The sequence below is a fragment of the Bicyclus anynana genome, chromosome 1, assembly GCF_947172395.1.
Source record: "Bicyclus anynana chromosome 1, ilBicAnyn1.1, whole genome shotgun sequence".
Classification (NCBI taxonomy): Eukaryota; Metazoa; Arthropoda; class Insecta; order Lepidoptera; family Nymphalidae; genus Bicyclus; species Bicyclus anynana.
The window spans coordinates 17,980,962-17,995,098 of NC_069083.1; the positions used below are offsets into that span (position 1 = coordinate 17,980,962).

At 32.9% G+C, this 14,137-nt stretch overlaps 1 protein-coding gene across 2 annotated transcripts in view; it reads right to left on the minus strand.

Moving 5' to 3' along the window:
- The window catches only part of LOC112044283 (neuronal acetylcholine receptor subunit alpha-7), a 188,516-nt gene that overhangs the window by 27,986 nt on the left and 146,393 nt on the right, over positions 1 to 14,137 (minus strand). Inside the window, exons 3-4 of one of the 2 annotated variants that reach the window (XM_052882173.1) lie at positions 11,030 to 11,074; positions 6,411 to 6,520 (exon numbers count right to left, since the gene is read on the minus strand). In XM_052882173.1, the coding sequence (XP_052738133.1) occupies positions 6,411 to 6,520; positions 11,030 to 11,074 (155 nt within the window). The remainder of the gene's footprint in view (positions 1 to 6,410; positions 6,521 to 11,029; positions 11,075 to 14,137) is intronic. The other variant, XM_052882180.1, reaches the window with a different exon arrangement.

The window sequence follows — 14,137 nt, forward strand, 5'->3', positions numbered from 1 at the left end:
TGTATTAATTTTGTATTTGATTATTATTGATATTACTCTCCAACCAACTTCTAAGTTAATGTTGTAGACACATATATTTTTTCTGTCCCTATTATTTTTGTCCTAAAACCAGTCTTTCTGAGCTTTTTACATCACTAAAAACTATTTTATTATATTTATCAGTTATCTCATTATCGGTTAAATCTAAATTTATTCTGGGTTCTATGCCTATAGCTTGGGGCACATTCAATACTCCAGCGCTAATTGCTCCACAGCCTGCAATGATTTCTTTGCCAATTGGAACTGTATACGGAAAGCGTATCTCTAAATTTCCTTTCACAAACGTCCACGTCGCTTCTTCCGGCCTCACCATTCCTGGTATTACCTTCAGGTCTTCTATGATCAATGTGGCATTATCAGTAACCTTAGTTTGTATAAAACGATGGAAGATATTCACAGTGATGTTATAATTGTCGTTTTCTTTAAGTACATATATTAAGCTGTACGCGTTATCATCGTAAATTTCTTTTGTAACTATTCCACTGTTCTGGTTGCACAATCTTTGCAGTTTAATCTCCGCTGCGATGAAGTCGTTTTTTAAATCATCCAAATCTGTTTCGATATGTCGGTGTCCGCAGAATTTACCCGCGTGACGGGTTTTCCAAGGACAATGTCTTCTGTGATGATGCTCCCAATGGCCACTCACTATAATAAATATTGTCAGCATGTATAATATTCTATACATTTTGATGAAACAATATTCCTGATTCAATGGACACGGTTATCTAGTGGCAACGCTTTGAGATAACTGACGAATAAATTCAGAGTTACAAATAATATTTGTGATAACTACTTCCTCTTAGCAGACACATACATTAAATAATTGACCACCAAAAAGTAATTAAGAGGGAATCGCACTTTAAATTGATTTTAACATAATATTTACTAATTAATATTTATTACAAGTTGTCATGGAAGTAAATAAGTTCCTATCTATCATTGACACAGTTTTAAAATATGTCAATTGTCCAGTGATTTAGATAATCGAATGTCTTATATTATATTAAATTATATATACAAATAAATGAATAAATGATCCATGAATAATGGTTATAGGTATTAGATAATGATGAAACGAAAAATGCAATCCTATTACTAACTAGCCGACGTCCGCGGTTTCACCGCTTAGTTCCCGCTCCAGTGAAAATACGGGGATAAAATATAGATTATGACACACAAATAACGTAGCTTTACAAAAAAAGCAAAAAAAACACACGGTCAGTGAGTAAACTGAGAACCACAGCTGCGCCATAAAGGTCGTCTATCTGTACGGATATGATAAAAAATGTTCCTGGAATATAATATTCGACCTTGTTATATATGTCACTACTGAAAATAATAATCTATTTACTAAAATGTGGTAATTATTTATTTATTCACCCAACAACAAATACGTAAGTAAGTATTGTTTACTGGTGTGTAATATGCAGGATTTCGTGATGAAAATTCGTTCTACATATTTTGTCCTATTACATATATTACCTATTACACTAATATTATAAAGGCAAAAGTTTGTGTGTTTGTGTATATGTATGTTCCTCCTTTGGTACACCGGATTATCACATAGGCTACTTATCATCCTGGAAAATTCCATGGTTCCCGTGAGATTTGTGAAAACCTCAATTCCACGCGGACGAAGACACGAGCGTCCGCACGTAAAAAAGTAAACTTTGTGGTGTTGAAAATAATCTCTGGATGTACCGAACCGACTAAGATTCTTTTTCCACTAGAGAGCCACGGTATTTGTCAGTGTTATAGGCTATATTTTATCCCTGTATTCTCATGGGAACGAGAACTACGTGGGTGAAACTGCGGGATGTTGGCTAGTATAGAATAAGTTGCAACAACGCACATATGCTATCCACTGTGTTTGTTTGTTTGCTGTGGTCTCCTAAAATACTAAACGGATTTTACGCATGTGCGATCTATGTTTTATATTTTGAAAGTACCTACTACAAAGATTTTATTGTAATTTTTGCATTTAGATTATGCATAGTTTGAGTATTGGCTATAACAAACAGGCTTTGTTACATTAATTACTAATGAAAAGGCCCAGGACAGAAAAAGAAGAAGACTATTACAGGGTGATAATGTAACTTACTATTGGTGAAAGAATTTTTAAAATCGGTCCAGCAGTTTTGGAGCCTATTTGCAAAAACAACCAAACATTTTCCATTTTAAATTTAATAAAAACTTACGTTTTTATTAATTTCATTAGAGTAAGTTTACTACACAATTAATTATTTATAGTAATTTTACTATGACTACATCTAAGAAAAGCACGGGAGGGTACGCTAGTTACTCTTAGCATCCTATCCGAATCTGATTACATTTGTTACATACTTCCTTTGCCCGTAACAGCAACGTTTTCATTCTCGTCACGAAATCGTAATTCTACTCTAGATAGATCGACCGGCCCAACCCTGGCATTAAGGGCCTACCTTTCCAGTGAAATATCAAAACGTTTTACTTTCGCAGGCCAAGAGAAAATTAAGTCTATATGCGATCAAAAAACAAAGATGTCGTTTTAGTAACAAGGAAAATACGGATTTTTCTTTGTTTTTTGCATTAAATGTTGGATAATTTGTGATAAAAAAAATAATATAGGATTTTCGTTATCTACTAGGGGCCCAACCTACTATGTCCATTGTCCAGCGTCAGCATCCTGTATCCATCTACTAATACTAATAGATGTAATTAAGAAATAATTAATTGTGCAAGTTTCATAGGTAGCACAAACACAAAATAATGCCACAACAATATAGGTGCGTTTGCGTAGTCAACGAAATTGAAAATTACAACGAAAATAATATCTAACGGTAGAATGATATTTAGTTAAGTTTAGATACTAATAAAAAGTTAATTGAAAGTACTAAAACATATGAGTTAACAGATATACTCGTATCACATAAGTACATAAAGGCGGGCCCTTAACACGTATGTGATAAAACAGAAAGTTTTCTTGATTTAAGTGAAAAAGTTCTCGAGATTAGGTTATTGGCCGAATTTATTGCGAAAGCGATAAAATGTAGGTACACTTTATCTTATTGAAAATGTTATCGAATTTATTCAATAATGTATGTTTGAGCATGATACCTAAGCTCGCCGACCTCTTTTGAATCAGTAAGCGGTGTTTTAGTTAGCGATTAGAGTTAGCCCCCATTCGCACGAGCGTTTTTTAACGGGCCTTGAAAAAGCGTTCATGTGAATGTCTATTTCCAACGCCTAAAATTGAAAATGCAACACAGCTCGAATAAAAGCGTCGCGTTTTTAAAATTATGACGTGTGAACATTTACTAGGGAATGCATTTGTTATATTTTAAAGGACGTTAAAAAAGCGTTCGTGCGAATGCAAAAGTTCTAACAAAGCCTACTTGAAATAAACGAATTTGATAATATATTCATGATTTAACTGCCTCGTTGGTCCAGCGGCTAGCGTTGGCTGTGGTTTTGGATCAAAAGGCCTTAATTTGAATCTTGAGTCGGGCTATAAGAGATACATTTACTTTTTTATATCTCGCGTATAGACGCGCCTTTTGGCACACCACGCCCAACTCGTACGAGCGTTCTTTTTTTACGCGTATACGGTCGTTTCAGCATACGCGTCTACACGCGCGCTAAATAACGCGCTTCAAAAAACCGGGCTCGCGTAAACGGGCATATTTCGGTGGTGTCGTATCAATATCTGTGGCAGATGTCTCTCGCGGCTCGCGCTTATACGAGCTTAGAAGCGCGTCAACGTTCATCGGAGTTGAGCGTGTGCCAAAAGGCGCGCATACATGCGCTTCCAAAAACGCGCTCATACGCGTGTATAAAACGCTAGTCTGAAACCGCTCTTACCATAAAAATACTCTCACAAGCAACACATGTGGTTGCAAATGTAACAAGCTACGAGTATTTAACCGTAGCGAGAGCAGCGCACGGAATGTGGCAACGCGTTCGGTAAACGAGGCTCAATATCCCCTTACATTAGCGCTGGCTCGCGGCCAGGTAAATGGAAAACTACTGGCTCCTTAACTTCTTAGTGCCGGGGGACTTCGGTTTACTACACTCGTAGATGTTTTATTGCTTTGTTGATCCAGCTACGTGAGGCTACGGATCGCGAACGAGATTCGAGTCCTGGTTAACAAAAAAATGGGTATTTATAGTTTTTTTAATTTCAATGGTGTTGGTATATTATCTTCGTGCCTCTTATGATCTAAGATAATACCTAGTAGGCGTCCGTGTTTCCATGATCTTTGCCTGTCATCTATTAAACAAGCGTATCCCAATAAAGACCTTATCATGTATCATGATTAGGACATATAAAAAAAAATTAACTTACGAAACTAGTCTCGAAGTTATAGGAATAAAGATTGCATCTGTATTTCATCGCTTGGGTTTTTGGTATAATTCCTGAATCGATAGCGATAGTAAGTCTAGAAATGAAACTGATTGGAAATTGACACAATAATTACGAATCAGTCGGTATTAATTATAACGATACGCCAATTATTTTTTAAGGCAATTTTAATTTAAATTTTAAGTTTAACTTCCCATGCACTCAATTAACGAACTTTGCATCTATTAGTTAACTTAGATGAAGATTATTAAATATGCATCACTACATTAAAACTCAAACATATATATAATAATCATAAAATGCAACGTAGTCAGACACTGGAAATTTAATTTAAGATGAAATATATGGATATTTGAGCAAAAGTTCCAAACTTTTCATCGCCATAACAATATCTCTTGCGTTTAATGATATTTTGTTACTTGGCGAATGTTCAAACGCATTAGCAAAAGTGGGTGCAGCTCCTATACATATTCGCTAATTTAATGACGAAACTTTTACTTTAAAAGAGAAACTCCCCGAGTTTATAATGTACGAATTGTCGTGATTTTCGAAATGCAAAATATTTCGTCGTATTTAAAAGATCATGTTTGTTATACTTTACTTCTTTTTTCTCACGTTAAAAAATTACGCTTTAATTACGTGTATTTAAAAAAAAATATGCTTTTTTTCGAGCAGTGGCGCATTTTAAATTTTGGCCGTTAGAAATAGACCTTCATTTAACTTCATACTATATTTCAACGCTTATTTAATGTCCGTTAAAAAACTCTCGTGCGAATGAGGGCTTAAGGACATAATTAAATCGGATATTATCTACCGGTTCAAAAGAAAATCCCTCCTGACTCCAAGGCGTTACTGATTGATCCATCAACATACAGTTCAAAGCACTGAACGGATTACGGATTTTGCTATACTTTGTATCCAGTGGCGCGCACAACGTTTTCAACGAGGGTAAGCGTACAAATTGTACAAAATGAACAAACAATTCCTCATCCAATACAAGTTAGTGAGGAATCGTCAGTACAATATGCATTGCGTTGATGCATGTATGAAGTGCACGCCAATGCTTGTATGCCTGTATCTATAGTACGGACGCGTTATATATTGCTTATATATAACGCGTCCGTGTATAGTGTATTATTGTCCGTCCGTGTATATTGAATACTTCCTTTCCAACGTGATAACGTGATAATGCGAATTGTTAAATTGGAATTTAAGTTCAGAAGACTACATTATACTATTACAGCTCGTGCGAAATAACTCGACACCTTGTTTGAATGATGTTTGTACTGTATTTGTTTGGTTGAGTTTTTTAGCCAGGTGTCAAGTTCATGTGCACGAGTTCCACTTACATATTATGCTTTAAGCAACTTACATATTTAAAAAAACATCAATTAGTCTGTCAATAATAATATAATTGGTTTAGTAATTTAGTCAACACAGGTTTTATAATAATGTAGAATTATATGACACTGTTTGCCATACAAAAAATTTAATTTAAAAGTAAGCATATGGTTAGCGAAATAAAAGGTTCCAGTGCTATAAAATATATTATTATTTAAATCTGAACTGTTAAATTGTAAATGGAAAAATAATTTAAATCTTTAGTTTCAAATCAAGAAACAACTATAAAAAGTAAATAAATTGTTTGATATATTTAATAGTTGTATTTGCTGACTTATAGTGTATAGTTTTTATAAACCGAATGGTACTAGGTCCACATTGCCATCCTTTATCAACTACTCGCTGTTGAAAAGGATAGCAATAGCTATTAGGCTGAATAATTTTAATAGCTTTAAGACTCTGGGTCTGTGCTCTTTACAGCCTCAATCTAAATCGAACATCTACCATCTTTTATTAAAGGTTTTAATTTTTTTTTCTAAGTTTACGGCTGTGGGTTCTAGGCATTTGAACTTGAAAGCACAATGATGAAAGTAAATGAATAAAAATTACCAGTTCCACCATGTTTCTCGAGGCTGAAAAAAGTAAATTAAACATGTAATTCCATTCCACATCATGCAACAACTCTCACCTATTGTACATAAGAACGTCCGGTTTCCATAGTTTGTTCGGTGTGATGCGTAGATCTTTGACTCCGCCATAGTCACTGTCGTTCCACCTTAGGTTGTAATCATTCCATTCCTGTCGCACACAGAGAAACACGTATGAGAAAATGAGACAAATACTATTTATCATTCATGGTGTATCTAGTATAAGGCTGAGCGCATACCTATTGAAAGGCAAGCACAGCAGATAAACAAATTTTGGAAACAGGATAGACGTATATTTTCGTCCGCCTTGAATATGTTTATAGTAAAATCAGCTTTAATTTATCTGCGTCTATCATATATCCAGCTTAAAGACTCGACCATATCACCAGGTAACACAATGACGTCTGCAATATTTTTAAATCATTTTGTTTTAATTCAATCAATACGCTCGATAGCCCCAAAAATTAAGCGTTTTGAATTTTAATTAACCTTGCAATGGTGATGTGGCTAAACTATATTTTGAATTAAAGGGAAGTATGTATAAATCACAACAAAGAGTTAAAAATAAGATTTTAAACATTATAACTGAACAATTGTCATAGCAGTACTAAAAGCTGTACAATTGTGAAGTCTACGATATTTAAAGCCGTTATAAGACTCCAATAGAACTGAAACTCTTATTGTTAACTCTTTGTATAGAAATATTGTGGACAATAGTTCAGTAACGCTGCCAACTCTAGTTCTATAATACAATCACTAAAATTATTATATGGTTGTACACAAATACTTAAAATAACATAAAATGGCAAAAGTAAACAATTCGGTTAACACAGAAAACATATATTTACCGCGCACTTGCAGTACATCATGTCCTAATTTAGTTTTGAAATTAATTCGATGTATTCATAACATATCGACCATTTTTACTAACAAAAGCTAAATGATTCTCGTGATGTCATTGTACCAAGCAAAAATCGAATACGGTTAGATTTTGAACTATTAATTGGATTTACTAAATATAAATTCGAAAAACCGTTATTTTTATTACTTTATTATTTGTATACAACATAAAAAGCACAAGGCAAGCGCACATTCAAAAAGACGAAACCAAAATCTTGAATACTAATGCATAATAATATTGTTGTAACGTAAGAAATACATTCCAACATTTCAAAATCCGAATGCGTCGTCGTGCTAACATTGTGTGCGCTTACCTTAAAATATTTATTGAATCCTCAGAGCAGATAATAAAATGTCGGAGGATACAAACGGTATTCGAAAAGTGCGGGAAACAGAGTTCTTGCATTTTTATGCACAGTATAAAATACACTGTATTTTCATGTTATTTCGACGAATACAGTTTGTACATTCGATAAAACATATGATTTAAAAGAAATTCTGTCATAAAGCCTGTTGGAATGAATTTTGAACGTTTTTTTATTTTTTAAAAGAGAAATTTATTTAAACTGGATTTATATTTCTGTCTGTCTGCTTAATAATGTAATTCTAGCAAGATTTTATTTATACTAATATTATAAAGAGGTAAAGTTTGTGGTGTTGTAGGGGGGTTCTCTGGATCAACTGAGCCAATTCTGGAAAATCTTTTACATTTAGAAAGCCACGGTATTTTTGAGTGTCGTATGTTACATTTTATTTCCGTATTTTACGCGACACGGGAACTACACGAGTGAAACCGCAGGGCGTCGACTAGTATCTGATAAATAATCAATTAAGTACACTGAGCTGAAAATATACGTGACAAGAAAAATTAAGCATGATTAGCAACATTTATACGACAACGATATGGACACAATATGATTCTTAAAACTTAGTCTTAAAAATGATACTTGAACCAATTAAAATAGGATTATCATATATTATAGCATATATTCTCACAAATGTAAGAAGTAAGTGTGTTCAAAATTCCTTCCAACTAATCTTCACACACCATGCGGGCTATAGAGGCATACAACAACCGAGTGTCCTGACAACTGACAACTGAAACAAAGCGGTGGAAACTTCGCAGTTCGCTCGCCCGCCACTTATATTACAAAAGTTACCAACAACTTAGCGCCAATATCTAGGCGATGTGTTTAGAACCTTTTATAACAGACGATACGACACTGCTTTGGTTTTATAAAACATAATTCGATTTATTTTCACCTAACTCATACAAATGCCGTTATAGCCGCTGTATAATAAAATAAGTGGAATAAACAAATATTATCATTTAATCTTTTATACTCAATATTAAACTTATTATATCGTAGATAGAGATGATACATTGAAAAAAATGTATAATTCAAAAATAGTATAATATAAAGAGATTTCATAAGAAATACATTTTTATAACTTGTCCTTTCAGATAAATTTCTAAACTTTATAGTTAGTCTATAGTTTAATACGAATGCCCCAGCTCCTGTATGTTTTATTCGTATACGTATTTTCACAGCTAGTGTAAGGTGTACAATTTAAATGACGTTGATGCTTGCCTTGATAGCTCGTACGGTTAAAGCGGAACAGATGTAAGTCTAGCTCGTTTCCTCCTTGTTTTCTTCTCAACACAATAGAGACAATAGCTGTTGCTTCCACCACAGACATAATAGCAGACTACAAAATATGTATGAGGGACCCGTTACCACACAAATAATAAAAAAAGACTCTCTTTTTAAAAACTACAGCAACAGTGGAGTGGCTATATCGTTTATTGTGTCTATGGTTTTAGCAAATTAAATGATAATAAGATTATGTTTTGTTTCGTCATTTGCTTCAAAAATTTACTAAATGTTTGATTTTTACGTATTTCAAAGTTTTCTGTTATGACAAAACAAAATAATTGCATTTATATAATATAATCTTATATGAAGAAATGAGACTAATTTAATTAAATTGCGTATGTTACTTAGAACTAATATTTAATTATATTAATATAACTATAACAACATCATATAATGCTAAGAAATCTAGAGATATAAAAACAAACAGTAAACATACTAAACAGTTAAAAAATTAAACCATTATTCAAAAACCGTCAAAAAAAATTATAGCCGGTTTGAAGGTTTGAAAAAAGAAAATTCAAAGTAATAATTTTAATTAAAATATAAGATACAGTAAAAGAAGAATCTTTTGATAATAAAGAAATACTGTAGGAAAGTTTTCATGCCTGTCTTCATGCAATCCAAAGGCTTATAAAATAATACACGGATATACGAAAGCGCACACAAGATATGGAAAGGTTATTGACCGCTCTCGAAGATTTTTGTTATTAGGAATCGGGTGACTACTCATTTCTGAACAAACTAAAGCTGCCATTTTGGTAAATGCTATAATGGTACTTATTTAAAACTGCCATTAACGCACTTTTAAGGTTTAAATAAATTTGAATATCAAAACATCTGTGAGTAGACTTAAAAGTGCGTCAGAGCTGCGTAATTATTATTTTTTAATTAATGGATAATTATGGAAAAGAAACAAACGAAAAATAAAACTATTACATTCCATTTGGATCAAAACAAACGGGTAAGTAAAAATTCGTATTTCAAACGATTCTTAATTTTATTTAATCCTATTTAACATTCACAATAGTCTACTGATCAAAAACGTTCTAAATTTAATAGAGGTTGGGAAAACTTTGACATTTGCACAACAATGGCCGCCAATATGGCGCCGTTCTTCAAATAGTCTTTCACAACCGATCAGCGTGGCCATGCAAGTCGCAGAGCTTAATAAACCCTATAATCTCATTGTAGCGAAACAAAAAATAAACATTAACAGCGGGCATTTTGGGATGTGCAGAATAAATTTACAGTGAAATTCACATCGCATCCTCCATACATAATATACAATGTGCAGTAACATACTTTCTATGTTTTTGATAACTTAATAAACATAATGCATAACAAACACCGCAAAATGTTTTATTGTTGTTTCCATTGGAAAATTAATTTTATTCGTTTTTACCTATACACTTTATTTCAATTATATTTATAACTGTTATTAAATGCATTGCAGTTTACACGGCAGTTCGAAATTAAATAAATCGCGCAACGTATTCCGCAATTATTGCTGAAATTATCTTTGTGCAATAAGTTCAATTCACTTCAATGTCACTAGCATTAGAGAAAACTTTTTGCAACGATCAATTTGAAACTTTTCAGACAATGGCCAATGACAACATTGCACCAAAGACTCGTTTTAATCAAGATGTTTTTGCAGTCGGTGCTGCGGATAGTTTCGCCAATATTCACAAACTTACCTGAAATAGAACAAGTGACACTAAAGAAGTCGTACCATCCAATACTTAGAAACTAAAGTATAAAGTAGGTACCCAAAAGAATCAAGATGCTAATCAACAAATGACAGTCTCATGATGGGATGCATACAGGGACTACCGCTAAACTACTTACACGAGCTGGAAGTTAGCGCAATGATCAGGATTTTAGAAAAACACTAAACAATATCCATACAGGTAAATATATCAAAACTGCCGCATACGCCACAATGCAATGCAATTTTCAATACAGATAAAAGAGAAATCAAGGATAGAGTCAACATAATGAAAAGGAATCGAGAAATAAGGAAATAAAAGTAAAAGAAGTCGAACACAAAGTAAGAAATTTTATCAAGTGTTAATTTAGGTTCATTTTTTAATCACACTTACCAATGACAGCCATATATTGGTTATAAGTAGTTGATTCTTCTCGTCCTATTTGGTTAGACGATGTCAACATAAACAGAGAGAAAGGGCGCAGTCAGTACAATATTCTAAACAGCAGTGCCACTGGGGGGCCACGGAACAGAGGGGGCGGGCGAGGCGCGAGCGCCCCAAGCTACAAGGCGCTCGCGGCTCGCCCCACACACAATCTAATGTTAGGCGAAATGACGGTACAACAATGTAACACCGACTCTCCATGCGACAATGTGCCGCGATGGCGGCGCCCTCTAGCCGCTCCCGCCTCCTGTAATCGTCGGTCAAGCTGCTCAGTGACTTATCAGTTAGCCGTTTACAAATTCAAGATCGGTGCGGCTCAAATTTACTGTGAAAGCGTGTAATAGATAGAGATTGATTGCGTTTGCGTAGGAAAGTTTACCGTCGAGATGATTGCAAGGGCGGGTACAGCGAAGGCGCCGGGCCCGGCTCCTACCACTTACCAAGTTGAGCCAGACGTTCGTGGTGAGGATTTGATTTTTCTCGTCCTTATTTTGTAAAATGAACGCGGGTGACGCAAGAAAGGAACGAAAAAATCATCATGAACATTCAGAATGGAATTCTACGAATTGTGTAGCATGGGTACTAGATATCCTCTACAATTATACATACATGCTCGACGCTTACAACACAATATTGATTAATACATTTCTTTTCACTATAAAGATCATATGGAAAATGTACCTAGAAAACTTAGAGAATTCAACCCAGAATTAGTAAAAATTACAACATATAGATTTTTTACATAACAAAGGCGAGCGATTGGCTGCAATCATGCTTGACAGTAAGCGATAATGCAGCCTATGGTGGAACGCGCTTGCCTAGAAAAACCTATTCACTATTGACTTGAAGATGCCTTGACCTTGTTGTAAGTAGTAGGGAAAACGGAAGCTGGAAGGACATTCCTTAACTTTGTAGTGCGGACTAAGAACGATGAGCCGAAACGCTTCGTATGAGTCCAAAGGACATCAACTACGGAATAAATCCTGTAGAAAACCGACTTTTACCTGACCGATTCAGATCAATGTCTCAAATAGACTAAATGTCTCATTTTTACGCACTGGCTCACATGCATAATGTATGTGTCCTCTTCACGCAACGAACTTCAGAGCAGGATAGATATCAATGTTTTTGCGTGTAACGTTTACTCTCGCGCCTTAGTTTGTATCATCGAGCATGTATTTTAGTATATTACAATTTTTGTTTTTCTTCTGAGTATCTAAATGTACACAGCTGATAATTTATTTGCGATGAGTCTCTTTATATTTATCAATTTTATATAATTTCTTATATATATAATTGAAGTAATGCATTCTTACTATTTATTCTTATTTTAAATTTTAAATATGTTAACTAATTAATTTAATTTGTTTTAAATTAACTCATTCCATTATATATCAAATAAAATACCAAGTCTTAAATTTTGGCGCACAATTTAAGAAAGCCAACTTTGTTTTATAGAAGATCCGTTGTTAATTATTCTAGTTATTCTACTTACCTTTGATGCCTTATTAATATTAATATCTTATTAAGATATTTTGACTATATATTTCTCCGAAAATTCGCTACGCTTTACTTACCAAATCCATGATCAAATAAACTTTGCTTGGCTTATACAAAATTTAATATCGTCTACATTCTATCCTATTATATTATCTAGACATTATAACATGAAAAATGTTTTAATTAAATTTTGTATTAATAATTTTGTAATGTAATTACTCAATTATGGAATAAATAGATTGTAAATCTTTTGTTAACTTTGTGTCAACTTTTGTTGAATAGTTACTATTACCTACTTTGTATATGGATTGTTTTATTTTATTATTATTCCTTAATATTATATAAAGCGATATACCAAGTCAACCTTAACACTTCATTTAAGTGACATACACATTTTTAAAAAATTGTTTACTTTATCTATACTAACCTAAATTAAATAAACTTCTCTATTTTAGAAAGGAAGAAAGAAAATTATTTTTATGGACACACACACACACAATTTAACACAAAACAAAAAATAAAATATATATTACAAATTAAAATAAAGAAAACTAAAAACTAAAATATATAAAATAAAGCTAAAGATGATGTCTGTGGTAGCAAAATGGTCACCACTCAGCATGTGCTGCGCTGGTCTTCCGTGGGGTCATGTGGTAACGCGGGCGGAAACAAGAAGAAGTGTTACTAAATAATAATTGATAATAAGTAATTTTCAGTTGGATCGGATTTAACTATAACTGAACTACTACTACTACACTACACATAAACGCATTTAAATTAACACGCACCAATCATCCTCGTAATCTGTCTGTCTGTCTCAGATGCACACACACACGCACACACATACACACACACATACACATTTATGCATAATTACACTTACATTGTGAATTTTTAAAAAATGTAATAGATATAAGTTTTTTTTGGACGAGGCGAAAGCTGATCTATGACTCTGTATATTATATATTTTATGAGAGTATTTGTTTTAAATATTATAATGTGTGTTTTTAAGTAGGTATAATATAAAGATAATATAAAGTTTCTCTTTCTTTTGACACATTGATTTAGTTAAAAAAAATATTGATAATGATAAGTGGTAATTTATAATTTGTAATACTTGTAATTTATCTTTACTTATATTTTAATGTTATACTTATTTGAAACTGTATTGTTCTGTAAAGTTACAATATATACTGTAATCCTTGTAACCTTATGTATTAGTTAATGTTTTCTAATAATCATATACTATAACGCTGTTGATTAAAAATCCTACTTCCTACTATCCTACTAATATTATAAACGCGAAAGTTTGTATGGATGTTTGGATGTTATTATAAATAATTTAGAATAAGTTTAAATATATTGTCAATTTTAATTTAATTTTGTATGTAATTTTACCTAGTAATCTAATTTAATAATTGTATTCAATGAATTTATTTTCCTTTTATGCTAATGTTTTTATAATAGTATACTTTTATTAATTTTGACATAATATAATATTATTATAAGCTTGACATATAATTATTATGAAAGTGTTGACATGAAATTATATAAAAT